Genomic DNA, 24,428 nt, shown 5'->3' with positions numbered 1-24,428 from the left:
CTCGGCAAGAATGAGCGCTATCCCACCACTGCCACCAAAATATGTACTGGGACGGCGGGCCCACCTAAAGAAATCCAAACAAGGATGCAAGAGATCCGGGGAAGCACGACCGGCAGTGGAAATTTTTTCGTGATCTGTCCCGTGCTTGCTTTGCGCCTCTTCTTTGTCAGTGCCAGGCACTAGACCAGCGCAGGCCGTACGCCGTGCCTAACATCCTGTAACCAATAAGCTATCGCATTATCTCTTAAGGCAAAGCTTAAGTTTCCTGTTAGGTTTTTTCACTTCAGCCAATTCTGCCTTCTTACGCCGAACAAGGTACCTTGCAGGAGCTGCGAGTCTGCTGACACGCTCGTGCGGCTGCATAATGCCCATCGAGCTGTTCCCGCTCTGTGCGCGAGTTCTGGAATTGGCTTCGTAGCCCTTCAGTATACTCAAGCAATGCAGAGATCGAATGTGCCTTTGTACGTCTCTCATGTTATGCATCCATATGGCTATCAATGTGAGCAGTGGGCAGAGGCAAAACTACTCTAGTTTTCAGAGGACAGCGACCTTCTGGGAGAGCTGACATTTTCCATACAGTTTGAAGTTAGAATCGGCATGCGTCTAGAAGCTCTCATAATGCAGCCCTAATAATTTTTTACTTCATTCAAAATTTCATTGATAAGCGGTGATACAAATGCAGGTTGTATAAGCTAGTGTAACTTTCAGTCCAGTCTATGTCTCCGTCATATCCATTACACAAACAAAAACAAGCACGTAAAACTTATGCAATTCTTTATTTCTGGATTTTCCATCCAAGACTAAAACTGTACAAAGTAGAGTCAATCACAATGAACTAGACTGATGACACACAGGTCAATGAGAGAATGAACATATAAGCTGTGTGAGCAAAAAGGAATGACTGGCCCTTTGAAATGCATCCTGGGCCCAGGAAAAAAAAAGAAACTCTGCACTGATCACAAAAACAGACACCATAGCAGCTCAAACATTTGGCTTCTGCTTCGTTTAAAACTACGTAATAATGGTTAAGAGTTTAGAATGAATAGAATCTCCTCATTTGTTGTTTTTTTATTGTTCATGCCAGAAATTAAGAACCACCAAATAGAAAGCATACTCCTGAAAAGTGCCACAGCTAGCCATAACAGCCACTGAGTTAAGTCTCCCAGGAAGATCACTTTAAAAACGTCACAATTCTAAACAACGTATAAAGCCATTTTCGGAAGTGTACAATGGATAGTGACCACAAATTACAATACAACAAATAAAATGCACTCCTCTCAGTGCTGCGTGAGACAAAGAATGAAAACCATAACACAAATCACAGCTGGCGAAAACATAGTATTATGGCACCAAGAAGGGGAAAGGCAAGAAAGTGCCTTTCCACAATCAATCTTTAGGCCACAATTTGCCTGCACTTTGTTCTGGTGATCAGGCAGTCAAAAGACCTTCAATATAGTTCCTCCAGCACAATTGTGGACAAATGCTGAACACAAAAGTAGGGTGAATTGTCAACACAATTCTGACAAAGCAAATTACATCCAGTAAACAAAAATAACATAAAAATCAATGAAGAGAAACCTGCAAGCGGTGATTCAAATGCACAATAAGACAATGGCAATCTCAGCTGGGCTGTACCTGAAAGATTTCACTCCAAGGAGAGTAGTAAATTTCATAAAAATATATATTGCAGCATGAGCGCATGGAGCCATTTAATTCAAGGCAATAAAAATGACTGCAGTGAACAACTGCCCCCTCTCCGTCAGAGCTCAGTGACAAATGTGAGCTTCAAATGCAAGGCGATGGCTCTGCTTTCAGCACATGCGTGCAGGATTTGACAAACAAGCAATGTGGCTAAGAGCACTAAATACCAGAAAGGAACCAACCACCTGCGAGCACAACAGAAACGCTCGCCTGCAGCCAAGCATTGAATAGGAAGAAGGAACTGAAAGATAGAAATGAGTTGCAATAAACTTGAACGTAATTAGTGAGTTCTGTGTCACCAACTGCTGTGCCTTGTTAAATGCATGGCAGCAGTTCAGGGTCATCTCAAGTGCTAGGCAATCTCTCTGCGCTCTGCACCGGAAGGGAATGAAGACATCTGCCAAGCAATGCCCCTATGAAGTCTGTAATGAAGACACAGAGGCACACTGCAAGGTGCGGTGGTACAAAGTGAAAGGAGAAGCAATTAAGAACAGCTAATGAGTTGCACGAGTACGTTTTCCGATTCCTGTATGCATCTGGCGAGGCAGTCGGTCTTTTCCTTATGCACCCAGAGATTGGGAGGTTTCAAATCAGCTGCAGTGATTCGAGTGATGTTTTGCTACTGAGGTGCCAGTTTATTGGCAAAGTATCTGCCAGTCCTCAGGTGACAGAAAAATGGAGAGAAACACAGACAGGCCTTGCAACTAGGCAGACTTGCCAGAATTTAAAAGGCAGTGCTTTTATCAGTGAGTGTTGCTGTGCTGGGTGACGATGGCACCTGCAGTGGTGAAGATGTGTCCCAACTGGGCCAGCTGGAGGGAAGCGAAGAACTCAGGGGTGAGCAACTGAAAGACCTCATCACTGGATAGCACTACGGAGTCCGTCTGCATGGCACAATCTGCAAGGGACAAAACAAGGTGCAACTCCCAGTCATCCTCTGACACAACACTCAGCGGTGGCATGCTTCCAGAGCTTTTAGTACACAAACTCTAAAAATAGATCAAAAATGAAGAACAGGGGAAAAAAAAAAAAACGCATTTGAAAGCTAAAAACATATGTTTACTATTACACTAGTCAGTTAATATTAATGAAATTTGCAAAGAATGCTAGCAAGGGTATCTCAAAAGGGTACAAAAAGCTAGAAGGCAGCAGCCCCATACATTGCTCTACTACAATCCCTGCGAGCCAACACCTCCAGACTGACTACGACGCTCGTGGAGCCTGCCTTACCTGCAGTCAGATGTCTGGCCTGTTCAAGGTTTTCGGCGGCAGCATGCACCTTTTTGCCTATAGCAGTACAGTTGAACCTCACTATAACGAACACGGATACAGTCGAGTCCACTTATAACGATATCGGTTTTAACAATATATCGGTTACAATAAAAACCGGCTGCACTGTCCACTTTTTTATGCTTTCTATAGTAAAACAACCAGCTTAATACAATGCCCCCTTGTCACATTTGTTGGTCGGCCAATGAACTGTAACAGCCCACCCCTCGTGTAATACCCCATAGGGGCATTTGAGGTATAAATACAGTAAAAGCTCGTTAATTAGAACTTCACAGGACCGGGAAAAAAGTTCGAATTATCGAATGGCCTCGAAAAAACTGACAAGAACTATTTAGTTGGGTAACGACTCGCTCACATAATGAACCCACCCAGCTCCAATTTGTGTCAACGAATCTGAAAAAAAAAAAAAAAAAAATTATATATATATATATATATATATAAAGGTGTCAATCGTTAGCGCGTCCTTCCATTTCGCACCATCTCGGTCCACAACACATTTCTTGGCAATGGGTTAAGATGCTGCACAGCGATAACGGCGTGTTTATCTTTTGGCTTTAGCTCCAGCATGGTGGAGGGAAGTGAACTTGGTAAAGTGCCAGCACTTGTCCGGTTATGCAAGCCTCCTTTTCAGTACGTTCGCTTTATCATGCTATGAGCGACTGGGGCGGGCACGTCTACTGCCACTCCAATAATCGGAACGCGTGATAGCAGCAAGTGGCTTTTGAAGCGAACGGTGCTAAAAGCAGGCGTCATGATCGCGGCTGACTCGTGTGCTTCCGTTGACGACTGATGGTTGGAAGGTTGAATTGCTATCGAAAAAAAAAAAAAAAAAGAAAAGAAATTTAACCCGTAGTGCCCATCCGAGATCATAGTTTTTCATGGGCATTGGCTGGGACCGCGCCGACAGTACTTATCCCTATTTCCAAATTAACAGGGTTGGAATTAACAAGTATTTAGTTTCGAGCTACGGAGGTTGCGCAGAAGAGGGAGCAGGCAGCCGCCGTCCCCTCCCTCCAACGCCGCCGGCCGCCGTGCCGGTCATGGCGCCATTTAAGTTTTACCCACTTTTTCATGATTTTACTCTGTTCCATCTTCTGGCCCCGTTTTGGACGTGCGCAGCCTTTAACTATGCCTTCCGATCGCGGAGGTGTTTCTTTAATTTTTTTTTTTTGCCGTGATGTGCACCAAGCTGGCCAGACGCGGCAGTGCGTAGCTCGAATTATCCGTAGCGAAACTGACTCGCATTCGAATTAACGGGCTTTCTTATACACAGATCTCTATTGAGCTTGGCGGACCAAGTAGAGTAGTTCGAATTAACGAGCTTTAACTGTAAATAAACAAATGAAGTCTGGCTCTTGAGTGCTCGTGCCAAAAGGCAGTTGAATGTGAAATCCTTAAAAAGAAAAAAAAAAAAAAAAAAAATTCCAGCTGCTGCCCCCTCCCCGCCCCGCACTCATACAATAGAACCTGTTTTCTGGCTTCCTCCGCATTGTAAGCCACGCCTGCCTTTCTCCCGCTGCACTTCCACCCTTTGGAACACAAATGGACCGCGGCGAGAGCTCTATGTAGCCCCACCCTCCAAAACACAAATGGACTTCGCCAACGCGCTGACAGCACTGATCTGCCCTCTGCTGACTTGCCCCTCATTTTGCACAGTTTTGCCAACAGATTTGGTTGTTTGAGAAAGTTGATTGCGTCGAAGTCGTTCCTGGCTACGCGGTTTCTCCGTCTCGTTTGAATCGGTGCCGAAACAGAAGATGGCTGATCTGCCCGCTGATTATCGGACAGGTTGCCGGTGAAAAGATAGCGCAAGGCTATCGATTTGCAGACGAAGTGCAGTATCGTGAAGGAGTACGCACTATTGCAACCGACGGTGTAGACGATCATCCACGTGACAGTGGGCGCAAACGCGTTTGACAAGGTGCCTGACGACGACAGTGACGTGGACGCGGTAGGGCAGGCTGCCTCAACGTTGTTCTCGCATGAGGCCCTGCAGTTGATTCAGTCCCTCTGGGGCTTTGTTTTTGCAAGGGACCTTGTGCTGCACTACGTGGGGCACCTAGATGCCATGAAGAAGGATGTCAACACGCTTCGTGTGAGGAAAGCAAGGCTAATGAACATCGGGTTTTCTCGTGCAAGCCAGTGAGATGCACAGGGTCGTCCACTTCTAGCTAGAACACGGTCACTGCTTTTAAAGCAACATTGTATCTGACGCAGGCAGATATCGATGCAAAGCGATGCAAGCACACAGAGACACGGATGTGCTGCTTCACATGGCCAGCCACTTTAGATTACTGCGTGGCCAGGTCGGATGCAATGACATCTTGAAAGCAGTGACCGTGTTCTAGCTAGAAGTGGACGAGGCTGTACGTGGTGAGATGCTTGTGGCGATTTCACCCCAGGGGCCTGCGTGCCGCAATCTCCTCTGCACTTAAATAAAAGTTTTTCTCTCTTCACTCCAGCGTTACTTCGAGATTTCTCACGCTGAGAGGCAGCCGTGTCAACCTTTTCATATTTTTTACAAGACCCCTTTCGGGGCCACCAAAACGATGTCTCGGCGGAGCTTGCATGTCACTTGCCGTCCGTGACCCCTCTTTGCAATTGTTATGCTTTTTTCGTGCAAACCGTTTATAACAATTATCGGTTATAACAATGAAATTTTCGCGGCACTTGAATATTGTTATAAGTGGACCCTACTGTATAGCGAATTATCGGATAAAACAAAATAAAATCAAAGTTTGGTTGGTCTATGATTTATTTCTATAGTTCTTTTTGTATAACAAAAAAAAGAAAATTAGACGATAGATCGGTTATAACGAAGCATTTCTTTTGCATTAAAACGACAAAAAAAATGTTCATGAAGCCAAAAAAAAAAAAAAGCTAAAAACAATTTCTCCTTCAACCGAAGCACCTGCCACAGAAGCGTGTTCAAATCACCTGCACGTTCGCATGCCGCGTCATTTAGCGGCGAAAATAAAAACTACCGCCAACGTCTAATCACCTTCAGATCACCTCTCCGCGCGTGGTGATCTCGGAGGTCATGAACGGCCATGGCCGGACTCTGGAGGTGTCGCCGAAGTGTGTTTAAATCGCCCGAGCGTTTGCGTGGCGTGACATCTAGCGGCGACGACAAAAACTAGCAGCTGGCCCATAGCCTCCGTGATCCCACCTCCACGCGTGGTGATCTCGGAGGTCATGAATGGCCATGGCCGGACTCTAGCGTCGCCGCCGCCGCTGCTTGAGTCCGGCCGTCCAATGGCTGACAGGCATGTGAATGGCATGTCATCACCATTGCCTCGTCATGGCGTGAGCCCCTGCTGCGCCTCTGCTACTGCGACCGACCCATGCGCTACATTCCCAGTCTCCCAGGCTCTGTCACGCAAATTGTGCGCAGAAACAACATCCCATTTTTCTTCATTTTCATTCTTTTTTGCTTTTTAACACAGAACGAAAAGAGATATTATATGCTTATACCCAGTTTTTAATAAAACAAAGTTGTACGTTTTCGCACCTTTGTTTTGTTATTAGTGCACTTTTTGTTTTTTCAATTTATTAGCAAATTTATTTACAGGCATTTGGGCGCGCACTTTTATAACAAATATAGGATATACCGAATAAATTTTCATTCCCTGTACTACTTCGTTATAATGATATTCGAATGTAAAAGCCTAGTGGCCCACTGGTTTCGCAGCATTCATAATTGCGAAACCCACAAAAAATGCTCATGTCGCTGCGACCGACTTCAAGTTCACGGCGAAGGTACCCCATGCACTGCTGTGGGCGAATGTCTCATCACTGCTGTTGCATAATCGAGATGCGCGGCTCGAAGAATATGGCAATGAAATGACGGTTGCCGGACACGCGTCATTTCAGCAGTATAGTAGTTGCAAAAATGATGCTAGTCCTTTTCATTCTCCGTCCGACTCTCTGAAAGGGCAGAGAATGCTGCGTGAGGTCCTGCATCATGTCGTTCTCACACATAACTGCGCTTCCGCGTCATCTTCACGCTAGCTTTGGTTATCTTTCGCTCATGTACACTGACAAAGTCATCACGCTCCGGATGAAGCTAGAAGGATCCAAATTGGGTGCATCACCGTTGCCGCAGTTAGGCTTAGCAGTACATGAACTTCCCGTCACTGGAGCTCTCAAGCGTCTTCCTTTGTACTGATGCCTCGTCAGGAACTTCCGTGAAGGAAATTCACCCAAGGCAGAAAGAAGACAGAAACTTGGGCAGAAGTGTTGGTTCATGTCGCGGTGACAGCAGTATGAAGAGTGTCTGCGTGCAACAAACTGTGCGTTGGAATGCTCCAATGGCGGGGCTCCAACCATACCACGTAACCTAAAGGGCTAGCGACATCACTATAAAACAATATTTTTTTTTCGTATTTTTATCAACAATTCATCGCTGCTGAGATCAACGTTACTAGATTACTTTTCAGTTTGCAAACTCCAGCGATGCAGGTGTTACCCTTCCTTGTCCCACCAAGTGGGGGTGCGATTGTAGCTGTTGAACCTGTTTGGCAGCCTCCGTACCAATGCTGCCTGCGCTGAAGTCTGTGTACGCGCGATCTTGTACCCAACATTTCTTTGTTGCATTTAGCTGTGTTGCATGTTGATTTCAAGTTTTCGTAAGATTTATCCAAACATGTAGTGTGACGCAGCTTGTGCCGATCGTGCGGCGTATACTTCTGCCACAACACAACACAGCGGTGCCAGCGTGCCCAACCTGCGCATCTCCGTGAGGTGCTGCCCACGTGAAACGCAGATGTCCAGCTTGAGTTATCCACCTCAAAATCAAGGCACTGTGCCTACGTCGGCACTTCAGAACCCTTTGCTGGCTTCAATGCATGTCTCAGGATATAGTTATCGGAAAATCAAGGAAGGGTGCCATGCTACAGCTAAGATGTTCAGTGTAATGAGGGTTGTTGACAATTAGTTGCTACATTACATGAAGCTGGTGTCTGTGCTAACATTTTCTGGGGTTAAGGCATAAAATTAGGCTAATGAATTCTTAGTTCCAGAAAATTAAAAACCACATGAAGAAGACGGGATGAAAAACACACAGATAGCATACTTCAAGCTGAATTTATTTTGTGAAAGAAGGGACTTATAAGGATAATCTAAATAACAAAATATGGAACAAGCACGAATGAAACTGTGCATGAAGCAGGGATAAGGGGTGGTCGTGTGGCTGTTTGAGGGAGCATAAGCAGTGCTGCACAGTTAGTTGGGCTAGACCACTTTGCAGGGGAAGAGGGGGGGGGGGAAGCCAACTTCTGGGGCTGTTTTGCACTGCTTGAAGTTCGATGCATCGCACGTGGCTGCTATTGTTCGATTCGTCCATACTTTTTACTATATATTCTCATTGTAACATTACGGCGTTTATAAATTGATGTCTCAGATAATTCGATGTAAACGGGTTATATAGGTAGTCACATTTGACTGTACCACAAAAAAGTAATGCTTTAGCAACATCTAAGACAGGGGTTCTCAAACTTTTTTGCTTGGAGGAACTCCAAAAGCCTTCAATAAGTTCCAGAACCCCCCCCCCGCTTTCACTTACCAGCAATGCCGTCGAGTGCATTTTTGCAAAGAGAGAGTTGCAAAGGTTAAATGTTTATTGCACAGATTAATACAAATAATGTGATGGGTGGTACTGCTTCCCTTTTAAGAGCAAGTCAAAGTGTGGCTCAGTAGTACTCAGAGCTAGTCTCATATCAGCCGCTGGGTCAAGACGGCTCCTGTGCTTGTTCTTCAGATAGGCAAGGGCTGAAAATGCCTGTTCACATGCATATGTAGTTGCAAAGGGAAGCAAAATGTCCACTGCCCTTTCAAAGAGGCATGGAAACAGTAGAGCAGTACCCATCCAAAATGTCACCAAGCATTCACCATTAAATTTCTCTTTGAAAGCAGTGCTTGCCCTGAGCTCTGAGGGTTCTCGCGGAACACAAGAAGACAGCCTGCAGAACCCCTGTGTTCCGTGGAACCCAGTTTGAGAACCCCTGATCTAAGATATATTTCCACTGAAGCCCAATTATTAGCGAAAAATCGCCCTTAAACATGGAGCGCTGGCTTTGCGACAACCGTGCGACCGGGCTAACGTTAGACAGTGGCGCCACCAGAGCAGAACAGGGAAGGGGCCGGTTTTCACCTTGGAATCCCAGCTAAGTTTGCAAACTGATCAGGTAATCTAGTAATGTTGGCCAAGATGGCTTCTGGAAGAAGAAGGTTGGATCTATTTCCCTGCAAAAATTCAAGAGCAGACAATGCCGTGGTGCGAAACCGCGTGCCAGAACTTCGGTTGATCAAATTAGCACTTTCACGAGCCACTATGTGTGATTTAATTGCATTATTTTAGTAACTTTCCGTTGATTCTTGGCTTTGTTTTTTTTTTGTTTTTTTTTGCAACATAAGAAAAGAGGCTTGGGGGGAATACAAAAACGAGAAAACATGCAATGGACTTTTTCGAAAATAAATCATTTTTTTTCCTGCATCTTAAAGGGACCCTAAAATACTATTTGCAATAATACAGTACAACCTCGTTAATTCGAAGTCATCGGGACCGCGAGAAATCTTCGAATTAAGCGGGTTTTCGAATTAACCGAACACACCAAGAAATAAGACTTAGGCAAAAAAATTCGTTGCAGGAACGTGTTACCTTTATTCGGCATATTTTTCCTTTATCCGACGACCAGTAGCGGCAGCTTGTGTTTACCGCACATGTTTGCGCCGAACAGCACAGTAATCCTGTCCTTGGCCTGTTTCCTACCCTTGATGGCGGTGTTCTTCACTGCGAATGTTTTGTTGGCAGCATCTTATAAAAAAGTGCAGCCTCGTCAAGGTTGTAAACGTCGTCTGCACCATACTCGCTAAGCAGCGGCGCCAATGTGTGGTTTCTCCAATCCTCGACAACGCTCTCGTTAGTGCTGCCGCTCTCACCACAGACGGTGAGAAAGGTTAAATTATTGCGTTCTTTAAAATGGCAAAACCATCCATTGCTGCACTTAAATTCCTTGTGCCCAAGTTGTAGAGCTAGGTCGTTGGCCTTCTCCCGCAGTAGCGTTCCATTGATGGGAAGGTGGGCAGCGTTTGCTTTCTGCAGCCAGCGAAGCAGAGCAGCTTCCACATCTTGATACGTGGGAGCCCGCACTAGTGACCGCTTCGAAGAATAGGTCTTGCCGTAAGCCTCTAGTATTTTTGACTTGTTGCTCAATATTGTGGACAACGTCGAGAGGGGCACGCCATGCCTTTTGGCCAACTAGGTCTTCGAACAAGCGCTCTTGCCTGCTTCCTGGATCAAGCAGAACTTCTGCTGCAGCGTTAAAGTCTTGTACTTTGGCATTTCTGCACTGCTACGGTCACAAAGCTAGCACTTCTGCACAGTCCCGCCCAAAAAAACGGCACAGTAGCCGACCCCTAACCACAGCGCACAACACAAAGAAATGGCACAGGCGAGACCGGCGCGGCGGTGGTGGTGGCGTACTTGCAGCGTCGGAGGCACGGGGGAAGAGTGGGCGAAGCACACCAAGGGATGGAGTGGGGGCGAGGTCACGTGATAAAAACCGGTATGCCCGCCGTGTTGCAGTGAAGCACGTCTTCTCCTCTGCAGGCGCGTGTTTCGGCGGTGCGCGAGGCGCACTGTGGACCGATTTTTGTGCAGAGAGTGCTCCGGCTGGGGCGCTTCGCCTATAAATCATCACCATTACTATGTGGCTTTGCCTCGCGGCTCCGTAGGGCCGTCGTTTCGCCGGGTTTGCGGCGAAACATGGATCAGGCATTGCCGCATAGCAGTCCAAATTTTCGAATTAACCGGGCTGGCACAGGCCGCCTGTTCGAATTATCCGGCCAAATTTACATTGGAAAATACGGGACCGCAGAAAACCTTCGAATTATCCGGGATTTCGAATTAACCGAGTTCAAATTATCGAGGTTGTACTGTATTCTAATGCCCGATATCCATAGAGGTGGTCCTTATGAGTATTCAAATCAAATCTGAAAGCTTTGCACAGAGCGTATAATTACAAATAATTTTAAAACGTGCTCCTGACGACCGCTCGTGAACGGTTAGGGTGAAACATTCACACGCACAAACCTACCATGATACATCATATGGGCTTGCTAGGTGCGCCCGCTCATTGACACTCCCAAGTTATGTGAGCAGGATGGGGCACGATGGGCCGAGTTGAGGGGGGAGAGGAGGAGCATCATTTTCGATTGCCCATATCTCATGTGCTAATAAGGGTAGCTTAAACATTTTTCAGTCGCAGTGACAATTGATGGGATGCCTATTGCTTGTGTGTTTCTGAGCTTTCGTAAGTACCTTTTCATGGGGCAACAAGGCTGCCACATTTAATTCTCGGTAGCTTCTCTGTGCATCGTTTGGAAGGCCCACAGCTTTTGAACGCTGAGCGATGGTATTTTCCTGCAAAACTAAGTCTTTGACTCAGCCCTTGGATAGAAGCATTATTAGCAACTTGAGGTACTGCTACCACTGTCATTTCGGTTGATTGGAAAGATGCTTCTGGATATCCCCCTTGAAAACCAGATGAAGGCCGACATTTACCAAGCGATCGAGATGCTTGCTTTTCGTGGGAAGGTATCAAATCAGAAGTCATTGCCAATTGCTTTGCCAAGGTATAGATAAATAAGACCACTGAAGCTGAAGACAACCCTTCAAAAGTGTGGAATGCACTAAGCATGAATGGTGGAGTGCTCGATGGTATTGAATTTGCGACTTTTTGTTCACGGAAAATAGTAACGTTTCTATAGAAGAAAAGCCGGATGCAGAACTTATGGAAAGCATCAAAGGTTGTGTTCATGGAGGTGGTTTGTCAGACCTGATCTGTTTAGTAGAAGTGATGGACGCGGTGGATGTCCTGAGCCGCAATGAAGCAGCCCTAGATGACAGTGTTTCCCTTCAGTGCCAAATAGTGGCTGCGATCGGGCAAAAGCAACAAGTGTTTAAGGCGAAATACTTTTATGGCTCATTACTTGCCGGACTGGCCATTTGCGAGAAGTGTCACAATTCTTCGTGAGATTCCACGCGATTGTGACGTCATTCATGTATAATAACCGGAAATGGTGCCATTGTGACGTCAAATCCGGTCATGACCGATGACATCACCAGGCGATTCACGCATATATGAAGCAGACCCCCTCGGGCATCCGATTCAGGCGTCTGTGCTGCGCCTTTCATTTGCTGCTTTCTCGAACGCCGCACTTTTAACCTTTAAGAAAAAAAACACCATGCTCCAGCGGGAACTGAACTCCTACCCTCCAAACACCAGCCAAGTGCATTAGCAAACTAAGCCACGCCGGGCATGTGAGAAATAAATATACCTTAGTAATGCCAACGCAGTCACCATAAAGACCACTGCCACTAACATCATGGCGCATCCTATCAACAAGATGATGTCAAAAGGCAGCAGCACGATAAGTCACGAGGAGAGAGCGATGAAAAAAAAACAAAACAACAACAACCTAAAAAGGTTTTGTGCATTGAATCTGCTTCAGGCATTTCCGGCTTATGTCAGAATGTCATGTGGCTATGAGAATGCTGATGTGGCTATGAGAATGCTGAGAGTGATCAAAAGTGCCCCCAAGGCATAAATAAAGCTGGAAATAGAGTAAACTAGTATGTGCAAAAGCCATGTCTTTACTTTTAGCGTAGCCATGCAGATAGCTCTTGGGGAACTCCAGGTTTAACTACAAGCTAAACCACAGCTAATTTTTTCATTGGTAAAAAGTAAATACAGTCGAACCCGGCTATATTGAACTCGAAGGGGATCGCGAAACAGTTCGATATATCGATAATTCGATATACAGAAATCGGCTTGCGACGGCACTTACGATGCGAAAAAACGATACCGTATTTGTCGCGTAATCAAACCACTCGCATAATGAACCCACCCTCCCCTTTTGCACCCGAGAATTTAAAAAAAAAAATGCGCAAAGGCTAGCTCGCTCACATGCAAGCGACGAGCGGCAGCGACAGAGCGAAAATTTTCAAACTTTTTGGAACTGCGTCCCTCTCGCCGCTCGAGCCACCGCGGCAGCTCAAAACAAGGTTTCTGTGTCACCGCGGCGGCAGGAAATCGCAAGCCTTTTCGCTTGCATGTCGATGGCGCGCGTCAGTCCGTTTCGGTCGTCTCATCCACAGCTCATTGGCAGCGTGCCAAGATGCTGCGCAGCGATAACGTCAGGGCGCGTTTATCTTTTTATAGCTTCTGCGGTGGCGGGGAGCGAACTTGGCAGAGTGCCCGTGATAGCTTGATTGCACAAGCTTGGTTCGATTTATCACGCCGCGCTTGGGGCGGGCGTCATGATCGCAGCAGCTGACCGCGTGCTTTCGCTGATTCATCATGCAAGGATAAACGATAAAAAAATATAAAATAAACATCCCCGCAAAAAAAAAAAAAAAAAAGAAAGTCCCTGCCGCTTTTTAACGTCCGCAGCCGCCATATCTTACGCTACGCCGCGCGTACAGCCCAATGATAGGAAAAAATGACTCTCGCAAAAAAGAACACAGAGCTGGCGCTTCTTAACATCCGCAGGCGCCATAGCCACGTCCGCCGCCGCGCTGCCGCACGTAGAGGGTTCGCAACACACGCTGGAGAAAGCGTCCGACGTCTGTCTGAAAACGGGCTGAGCTGGCTTGGCGCATGCGTTGCGCGTGCTGAAGGAGAGAGATAGCTCAGCAAAAGAATGGGCACACCCACGCACATGGCTTGCAAACGTCATGTGTTGGCGCGCGGGAAACGACAACTGCAGATGCGCGCGCCTTTGGGGAATGGGTGCGGCGCTGCCCAGATCTGCTGTCGCCGAAGTGTCCCCTCTCATTCCTTCCGCGCGTGGCTTGAAAACGTCACGCGGCAAACGGCCAAGGGTGATGCAATCGTCTTTGGGGAAGGCACACTTTTCAGTGCGTGGTGCGGAGTTCGATATATCGAACGACCGGTGAAATTGAGTTCGATATATGACGCGGCTTTCCTATACTTTTACATGGGATTTTCAAGGGGATATTTCGTGAGTTCGATATAACCAAAATTCGATATATCTGGGTTCGATATAACCGGGTTCGACAATATAGTGAAAAATGGTGCTCTGCCACATGCCATCTTTTACTGTTCCTAGTAACCGTGCTTAGAAAGAAAATGAAAATGCGAAAGACAAAGAGAACCAAGTTGTTATAAAATTTAACACAGCACGATAGGCTAGCGTGATTAACTACGGGGACCCAACTGCACTTGCACTGCGGCAGGCTGTGCTCCTTAGAGCTGCCCAAGCATGAGCAGACAATACCCATGAAAGTAGTACACAGTGGCCAAATGCAGATGGTGCTATGCTAAAACTCTGTTTTTAAGGCGGTCTTTCTTACATTCATTTTATTCATTTATTTTACCCTCAAGGCCCGAGGGCATTTAAGAGGGGAGTGGTAGAATACAATAGATATATATACAGTGCTCATGCTCATGCTGTGCTGTCTCATGCTGTCGTTCGCAGAAAGTGTGACACTTTGTGGCCACCCTAGGCCAGGTGATGCCACCCAAGATGACGGCCATCATAGGTCAAGTGGTGCCACCCAAGTTGGCGGTCCCCCTAAGGTCCACCCTAGGTCATGTGATGCTACTCAAGATGGCAACCAACCAAAACCCACCCTGGATCCACGCTTAATACGCTTTCGTTACATGGGAGGCGGTAGCTGGCAGGTGACATGGCCGAGCACTAACTGAACGTAGGGCTCTCTGAACGTAGGGCTCCCTGACATTACGCCTGGCAGGTGCTGCCAACTCTGGCCTCCCCTTTCATATGGGAGGGTGATATCGCAATCAGCCTGACCCTTGCATTCATGTTATCCTAGGCCATGCAGGCACGTTTATATGGCCCAGTTTAAGTGGGGCTTTATATGTTGGCTGGTAGCTTACCCGTCATCCAGAAGGAGGGAGTGAAAACAGAGAGAAAGGAGTGCCGTAGTGAAGGGCTTCAGACCACCACGTGATAAAGGCTTTCGCCTCATTGCACTTTAGTGTTCAAAAGTGGCACACAAATTTTTTTTTTCCACTGTTAACCTACAGGAACATAGAATCAAAATCTCACAATAACCAGACTGAGTGCGGCAGTGAAAAGAAGTGGGTGCCTCCACGTCCTGTAGAGTCATGCCCTCGACAGTTTAAACTTTAAAGTCGCTGTCAGCAATTTTCCTTTGCTGCAGTCTAGCCAAGATGGCGACTACATCGAACTAGAGAAGGACCTGTGGCTGCCGGCCACGCTAAACTTAATTACAGCAAGAAAACAAAGATAAAAGGCAACTAAAACATTCTGGAACAATGTGGGAGCGGTGGCTGTGATCGTTCGAGATAAACCTCGGGACATGCCCTGGTAGCATAGAGTATGAACAAACAAAGTGCACAAGCTCTATGCAGAACCACTCCCCTCTCAAAGAAGCACTGACGTGATGTTATAAAAATACACTGTAAGTGCAAACACAAACCATCTATCAGAGCTTGTAACGAGGCTTTAGATGCACAACTATCTCCGGTCATGTATAAGCATATCTGAAACCGGCATGTTTAAATATATAAGCTGGGCAAGTTTCAAGAAAATCTATCAAGAAATAAAAACAACATTTCAAAGAGGGGTGTCCCCCTTGAAGCTTTGCCAGATGAGTCAAGCAGCAGCTGTGAGGCTGGGGAAAGTGACAGCAAGCCCACCTGTGACCGAAGCGGAGTGCTCCAACGTGGCCTGGTGGCAGGAGGGATCCGTGGCTGAAGGTGGGGATGCTTCTACTGGGCTGTCCTGCTGGGCAAAACAGAACAGCACTGAAGAGACTTCCAGCACTCTCAGCTTTGCTATGCCACCCCTAGAAGAGGCAGTGCAAGAGACCTCAGAGTTCCGATTTTTTTTTCTTTAGCCCAGTTCAAAGGGAGTAGACTTCCATCTCCTAGTTCAGGGGTTATCAAACTTGGTTCCATAGAACTCAGGGGTTCCATGCATTGCTTTCCTGGGTTCCGTCAACCGAGCACGCAAATGAGATGAAACGTTGGTTTCATGACTGCATTCCTGTTTTACATTTAAGGGTCTGAGCATGAGTGTGAGGTGGGCACTTCTTAAAAAGCTGATTGTCAAAAGCAAGGAAACAAACAAATACTCATAAAAAGTGAGCTAAATCAGAACGGGTCCATTCACAAGCATCATCACTCGATTACCAAAGCAGCACAAATTACGTCAAAATGTTTAATGCTGTTTTTATAGTGGCCATAGGGGACTTAGTGAAACGCGAAAAACTGTTCAAACTATCAAAAAATCTGAAAAATTTATGAGAATAAAAGCATCACTTTTCTAAAGAAAAAAGAAAAAGAAAAACCCTGGCAAAGTAAACTTTGCCACTTCTTGCCCTCCGTTTCCAAGCGACAGATTGTACCTGAACAGGAGTCATGCTTTCAGGTCTGCTCCATCTCACATCATAGACTGCGATATGGTTGCCAGTCATGAAGCATAAGTGCCGCAATATGCATTCCGCATTGCCCTACATGAGAAGTAAGAATAACCTTCTTCCCAGCACAACAATGGTCATAAAGGCATAAAAAGGGAAAAAGCAAATGGAAGCAAGCGCCCCATGTCATCTGCCCTGTACAGCAGGTGGTGCCTTTAATGTAATTCGTGAAGCGTTGCGATGCATTAATGCAATGAAGAAGCATCGAACAATGCATTAATGTAATTTTTTGGCCAATTGTAATAAAAATTCATAGCCTTACTGAATTTTTCATGCGGATTTCAAATATGCATCATTTATCTGTAGCCCAATTAGTTTTCAAAAAAAAATTAATAATAAATTTCTATTGTCTAAGGCCTAAATTTTGAAACAATGGGTTGTTAAAAATTTAAATTTAAAGGGACACTAATCACAAAACTGAAGTGGGCTTGCATCAATAGAATGCCAATTCCCGATTACAAAAAATCCCCTCTTACTGAAAACAGAGGTGTTATAAGGTAGCAAAGAGGAAGAACAGAAATAAAGGTATCGCCGCCAAAGCCGAAACTCGCAACTACAAATCACGTGACGTGCTAGGGATCCCGGAGGTTGACAAATGCGAATTACGTGACCCGTTTGAATGCAGTCGTAGGTTTTGTCTCGAATAACATAACACGCTTTTATCATACGTAAACGACGGCGAAAAGACAACGTAAACGTTGCAAGGCAAATACAAAAATATACTTGGAGACGCCCACTTCAGTTTCGGTTATGTTCCGGCTCAGGCACTTCGTGCGTGCTTGGATAGTTTCAAGTTTGGGCCTGCAGCGCCTGAATTACGAGCTTGGAGCAGCAGATGCGCCTGGCACGTTCACATTTGAGCATTCGGAGGCACGAGCGAGCGAAATCCGCTGCCGCCGACACGCTCCTTCGTTCACACTTCTGAGCCAGCATATCGCCGCTTCGACTGCGAGCTCCCGTTAACCCTGACCTGGCCGCTCGACTGCAGCTACATACGCCACGAAAAGCATACATATGCTAAGTGCCGAAGGAAAAACGCATGATCATTCAATTGTTCCCTAAATTCTGGCACATCTGACCCACATACTGCACGAAAAGCATACATATGCTAAGTGCCGAAGGAAAAACGCATGATCATTCAATTTTTCCCTAAATCCTGGCACATCTGACCCACATACTGTGGCAACAAGACCTTCAACGTGCTATTTGCAGGCATCGTAAACAAAAGGGGCATACTTGCCGCTCATACCAAGGAGAGTGGCGATCTATTGCGCTGGTCGCCCGGCGACAAAAAGGGCTTCGGGTAAAAAGTAAAAACTAAAAATAACGAAGCACCCCAAATACATAAAGAAATGTAAAAAAAATTTGATTTGTAGAAAAAAAAAAAGCTGCACGGGATTCGAACTCACCACTGCTCGCTCCGTAACGTTCGGCGCTAACCACTTGGCTACGCTGCGCCTCAGGGAGCTGGGAAATATTTCTACTAATTATGTCATGGCCGCATTTATATTGGAACATGTTTCGAGGTGTACAGGCCATTGCTCAGTTCAGTTCAGTTGTTCAGTCGTGTCTGACTCTTCGTGACCCTATGGCCCATGTCACGCCACGCTTTCCGGTCTCTCACTATCTTCCTAACATCACATAACTTCATCTGCAGTACCTCGAGGATGCCATCTAACCATCGCGTTCGCTGCCTATCCCTTCTCCGGCGACCCTCAACCTTTCCCAACATCAAATCTTTCTCCAGCGACTCCTCTCTTCTCATCAGATGACCAAAGTAGCTGAGCTTTAACTTTAGAATTTGACCCTCCAATGAGCAGTCAGGGTTTATGGTCGACAATATTGACTGATTTGATCTTCTGGCAGTCCAAGGAACTCTCAAGAGTCTTCGCCAGCACCACAATTCAAACGCGTCAATTCTTCGGCGGTCAGCCTTTTTCACAGTCCAACTCTCGCATCCATACATCACAACTGGAAAGACCATAGCACGAGTTATACGGATCTTGGTTGGCAGACTAATGCCTCTGCTCTTTACTAGGCGGTCAAGGCTAACCATTGCTCTCTTTCCCAGAAGCAGGCGTCTCCTAATTTCATGGCTGCAGTCTCCTTCCGAGGTAATCTTGGAGCCTAAGAAGAGAAAATCTGTCACAGCTTCCACTTCTTGTCCGTTGATGCTCCAGGACTTGATAGGGCAAGACGCCATGATCTTTGTCTTTTTAATGCTCACTTTAAGCCCGAACTTCTCACTCTCTTCTTGTACGCGCATCAGAAGTCTCTTGAGTTCCACTTCACTTTCTGCCATTAAAGTGGTATCATCCGCATATCTAAGGTTGTCGATACGTTTTCCAGCAATCTTCACTCCAGCTGAAGACTCGTCCAGACCAGCCTTCGTCATGATGCACTCTGCATATACTAGGTTAAATAGGCAGGGCGACAGTATGCAGCCTTGCCTCACTCCTTTCTCAATCGGAAACCAATCAGTAAGACCATGCCCAGTTCTGACTGTGGCCTCTTGTCCTTCATACAGGTTCCTGAGGAGACAGATGAGGTGAATTGGAACTCCCATCTCTTGGAGAGCTTGCCACAATCTGCTGTGATCTACGCAGTCAAACGCTTTCGCATAATCAATAAAGCAGAAGTAGATGGGTTTCTGGAACTCTCTTGCTTTTTCCATGAGCCAGCGAAGGTTGGCAAATTGGTCTCTAGTTCCTCTGCCCTTGCGAAACCCAGCTTGCACGTTCGGAAGCTCCCGATACACATACTGCTGCAGCCTTCCTTGGAGGATTTTCAACATCACCTTGCTAGCATGCGAAATAAGCGCGACTGTGCGGTAGTTGGAACAATCTTTGGCACTGCCTTTCTTTGGAATGGGGATGTAAACTGACCTCCTCCAATCCTGTGGCAACTGCAGGGTTGTCCAAATCTTCTGACATAATGTATGTAGAATGTTAACAGCGTCATGATTGAGGTTTTGAAGCAACTCAGCTGGAATGCCATCAATTCCGCTAGCTTTGTTATTAGCAAGGCTGGCTAAGGCCCATTCAACTTCCCTCTTCAGGATGCCCGGCTCGAGATCAGTAATCACAACAGTCTTATGTTGAGTTTGCACATTCAGGTCCTTCTTGTACAGTTCTGTGTATTCCTGCCACTTCTTCTTTATCTCTGAGGCTTCAGTGAGGTCCTTGCCTCGTTTGTCCTTTATCACGCCCAGCTTAGCACAGAAGCTTCCTTTGATATCTTTGATTGTCTTATACAGAGCTCTTGTGTTCCTTAATTGGCTGTTGTCCTCAACTGCTTGGCACTGTGTGTTCAGGAAGGCATTCTTATCTCTCCTTGCCATTTTCTGAAAATCCGCATTGAGAACCTTGTATCTTTCTCTTTCCCCCATAACTTTTGCCATCCTCCTTTCCTCAGCTATTTGCAAAGCCTCTTCAGATAACCAGTTTGCTTTCTTGAATTTCTTTTGCTTTGGAACTACCTTAGTAGCAACTTCTTGTATTATATAACGAACATCAGTCCACATCTCTTCGGGCTCTCTGTCTTCTAGATCTAATTCTTGAAATCGATTCCTCACTTCCACAGCATATTGTAATGGAATTTGATCCAGATCATACCTGAAAGGCCTTCTAGTTTTCTGCGTTTTTCTCAATCGAAGCTTAATTTTGGCAACAAGAAGCTGATGATCGGTGCCACAATCGGCCCCAGGCCTTGTTTTTACTGCTTGTATAGCGCTTCTACATCTCTGCCGGCAAAGAATATAATCGATCTGATTCCTGTACAGACCGTCCGGTGAAGTCCATGTATACAGGCGCCTCTTGTGCTGTTGAAAATGAGTATTCGCTGTGGTCAGGTTGTTTTCTTGACAAAACTCTACTAGCCTCTGCCCAGCTTCATTTGGCTCGCCAAGACCGACCTTGCCTATAAATCCGGATATTTCTTCACTCCCGACCTTACCATTCCAGTCTCCTATGAGAAAAACGACGTCTGATGATGGGGTGCGGTCTAAAAGGCATTGTAGGTCCGCATAAAATCTCTCAACGTCAGCTTCTTCAGCAGTAGTGGTCGGTGCGTAGACTTGGATAACTGTTATGTTGAAAGGGTGACCTTGGATCCGAAGTGAAATCATTCGGTCGTTTTTGGGGTTGTACCCTAGCACTGCTTTGCCCATTCTTCTGTTTACTATGAGAGCGACCCCATTCCTTCTCTTGGATTCGTGCCCACAATAAAAGACATAATGGTCGCCGGAGTTAAATTCTCCCATTCCGGTCCACTTGAGCTCGCTGATACCCAAGATATCAATGTTCAATCTGTCCATTTCTCACTTGACGACATCCAGTTTACCTTGCGTCATAGATCTTACATTCCATGTTGCTATGTGATATATCTCCTTGCAACCTCGGACTTTCCGGTCGCTTCCAGACACATCCACAACTTAGCGTCCTTTTGGCTTTAGCCCAGCCGCTTCATTCGTCCTGGAGCTACTAGGAATCGCCCTTTGTTCCTCCCCAGTAACATGTGGGACGCCTTCCAACCTGGGGGGCTCATCTTCTGGCGCCATATCTTTAATGGTGTTGTGACTGGCCATAGGGTTTTCTTGGCAGGAAATACTGGAGTGGGTTGCCATTACCTTCTCCAGTACAGGCCATTGCTGCCGGTCTAAAAATTACAACTTCTTGACCATCGGAGCATGCTGCCTGCTGCCTGCTCTCACCACTTGCAACTAATGTTCTGGATGCCCATGCGCACTATATTGTGCACTGAAACCATTTTAACATGTGGAATTTTGCAGTGCTGGCAAGTTTAGGGGCGCCAGCTCTTCGGTCATGCTCTGCTACCGTGGATGTATATTTCATTGAATACAGAGCTGAAGCACAAACCTTGAAGGAAAAATTGCAACGAAGCTTCAAAACTGGCAAGCGCAGCAGCGAGGACACTATTTTGCTGGCAACTAAATCTTATTTGTATGTACCCATTTCGTGAAGCGTTGCAATGACCGAGGGCTCGGTTTGTTTATATGAAGTGCAAGAAGGAGCGCAAAGGCTTGAGAAACATGTAAAGTATAGTGCATTACAAGCGCTCTATGTTTTTTTTTCTTCCTTTATGGGCCCATCGCTCGGTAAATTACTCAATTCGTTTTATTTATTTCGGCTGTGGTGATCACCTATTGTGAGCCGATGGTCGATTGCGAGTATGCTGCTGCCATGTTGGCCCCTGAGGGATGCGACGCCGCGGGCCACGCCGGCTCGCTAGCAATCACGGAGTCTCCGCTTACGTCATAGTGTACGTCACTCTACCCCGACTACGTAGTCGGAGGAAACAGTTTGAATTCGACCGGCGGGAACAAGAAAAAACCTCAACTTCTTATCGCAATATCTCAGCAATTATTCGATTTTTTGCTGCCGGATATGCGGCGACAGTGTCACCAAATGTAGTTTATTAGATTTTCATAGCATCTTTGGGTGTCTTTACTGTCCCTTTAAGGAATGGTTAGATAGCCAGCAGAGTAAAGAATGAAATGTTGAGAGCAGTTTCCTGATTTTAATTAGCACTAATTTTGCAGCCTTACTAATTTTAGTATACAAAGTGTGCGTACCAAATGGCAGTAAACTCATCAAAATAATTAATTTTAACTTTCAAAAACCAAAAATTTGCTTAAAATAAAAAATCAGGTCTATGTGCTTTGGGTGATCAGATATTGAGACTGCAAACTGCAAGTAGTCGACAGTACATGTTTTGAGAAGAGGAAAAAAGAAACGGGATTATTTAACGCATAGTACAGTAAAATCTCGGTGATACGATTTTCGGGACGATACAAGGTGCATTGTGTACATTGTGCAAAATTTCGGATGGTCCAAACACTCTCTCCTGCGCCACTACGGATGATCAGTTCAGTTCAGGCGTTCAGTCGTGTCCGACTTTTCGTGACCCTATGGACCATGTCACGCCACGCTTTCCGGTCTCTCACTATCTTCTTAACATCACATAGCTTCATCTGCAATGCCTCGAGAATGCCATCTAACCATCGCGTTCGCTGCCTATCCCTTCTCCGGCGACCCTCAACCTTTCCCAACATCAAATCTTTCTCCAGCGACTCCTCTCTTCTCATCAGATGACCAAAGTAGCTGAGCTTTAACTTTAGAATTTGACCCTCCAATGAGCAGTCAGGGTTTATGGTCGACAATATCGACTGATTTGATCTTCTGGCAGTCCAAGGAACTCTTAAGAGTCTTCGCCAGCACCACAATTCAAACGCGTCAATTCTTCGGCGGTCAGCCTTTTTCACAGTCCAACTCTCGCATCCATACATCACAACTGGAAAGACCATAGCACGGGTTATACGGATCTTGGTTGGCAGACTAATGTCTCTGCTCTTTACTAGGCGGTCAAGGCTAACCATTGCTCTCTTTCCCAGAAGCAGGCGTCTCCTAATTTCATGGCTGCAGTCTCCTTCCGAGGTAATCTTGGCGCCCAAGAACAGAAAATCTGTCACAGCTTCCACTTCTTGTCCATTGATGCTCCAGGACTTGATAGGGCAAGACGCCATGATCTTCGTCTTTTTAATGTTCAGTTTAAGCCCAAACTTCTCACTCTCTTCTTGTACGCGCATCAGAAGTCTCTTGAGTTCCACTTCACTTTCTGCCATTAAAGTGGTATCATCCGCATATCTAAGGTTGTTGATACGTTTTCCAGCAATCTTCACTCCAGCTGAAGACTCGTCCAGACCGGCCTTCCTCATGATGCACTCTGCATATAGGTTAAATAGGCAGGGCGACAGTATGCAGCCTTGCCTCACCCCTTTCTCAATCGGAAACCAATCAGTAAGACCATGCCCAGTTCTGACTGTGGCCTCTTGCCCTTCATACAGGTTCCTGAGGAGACAGATGAGGTGAATTGGAACTCCCATCTCTCGGAGAGCTTGCCACAATCTGCTGTGATCTACGCAGTCAAACGCTTTCGCATAATCAATAAAGCAGAAGTAAATGGGTTTCTGGAACTCTCTTGCTTTTTCCATGATCCAGCGAAGGTTGGCAATTTGGTCTCTAGTTCCTCTGCCCTTGCGAAACCCAGCTTGCACGTCCGGAAGCTCCCGATCCACATACTGCTGCAGCCTACCTTGCAGGATTTTTAACATCACCTTGCTAGCATGCGAAATAAGCGCGATCGTGCGGTAGTTGGAACAATCTTTGGCACTGCCTTTCTTTGGAATGGGGATGTAAACTGACCTCCTCCAATCCTGTGGCCACTGCAGGGTTGTCCAAATCTTTTGACATAATGTATGCAGTGTGTTAACAGCGTCGTGGTTGAGGTTTTGAAGCAACTCAGCTGGAATACCATCAATTCCGCTTGCTTTGTTCTTAACTACGGATGATACGAACGCGCAAACTGCGACCGCAACCTTGAGCACTACGCACCACCCGCACATCGTTGACTCCGCAATTGCCAGCCGCGCTGTATGTACGCATCACAAGCAGTTTGCGGGGACGCGTGGTCCGCACCTCGCCGACGTTGCAATTTTCTGCCCGGCTCACACCGCGAAAAGCTTTCAGCGGCACGTGGCTGACAAACCGCGGACATTGCAACCTCCGTAGCTGGCGGCGGCGTACGCGGGGGTGCTCACGGCCCAGCCATCACTGGCTACGCGATTGCGATCCACGAGCAGTTTGCGGTGCCGTGCGGCCCGCATGTCGCCTTCAGTCATGCTGTACCTGCCGCAAGAAGTATGCGGAGGTGGGCGGATTGCACGCCGCCGGCGTACGTGGCGGCGGGCGCACACGGTGGACTACGCATTGCGAGTAGTCCGTGGCATCACACGCGGCCGGTACGTCGCCATCTCTTGTAGCGCTGTGCCGCAAGAAGTCCGTGGAGACATGCGTCCCGCGTGTTGCCGACGTCGCGATCGCCTGTCGCGCTGTGTGCGCCGTGAGTGGCTGTGACCGAAATAAAC

General features: G+C 46.6%; 1 protein-coding gene across 4 annotated transcripts in view; it reads right to left on the bottom strand.

Moving 5' to 3' along the window:
- Nucleotides 1-757: 757 nt before the first annotated feature.
- The window catches only part of LOC146201211 (telomere-associated protein RIF1-like), a 310,221-nt gene continuing 286,550 nt past the window's right edge, over nucleotides 758-24,428 (bottom strand). For all 4 annotated transcript variants that reach the window (XM_084595678.1, XM_084595679.1, XM_084595681.1 and 1 more), the window contains 2 exons: nucleotides 15,702-15,786; nucleotides 758-2,599 (listed from right to left, as the gene is read on the bottom strand). In XM_084595678.1, the coding sequence (XP_084451804.1) occupies nucleotides 2,445-2,599; nucleotides 15,702-15,786 (240 nt within the window). In that variant the 3' untranslated portion in view covers nucleotides 758-2,444. The remainder of the gene's footprint in view (nucleotides 2,600-15,701; nucleotides 15,787-24,428) is intronic.

This window comes from Amblyomma maculatum, chromosome 2 (assembly GCF_055883805.1).
Source record: "Amblyomma maculatum isolate TAMU_Amacu chromosome 2, ASM5588380v1, whole genome shotgun sequence".
Lineage (NCBI taxonomy): Eukaryota > Metazoa > Arthropoda > Arachnida > Ixodida > Ixodidae > Amblyomma > Amblyomma maculatum.
The sequence above is the reverse complement of the archived record's forward strand: the minus strand, read 5'-3'. Positions and strand labels throughout refer to the sequence as shown.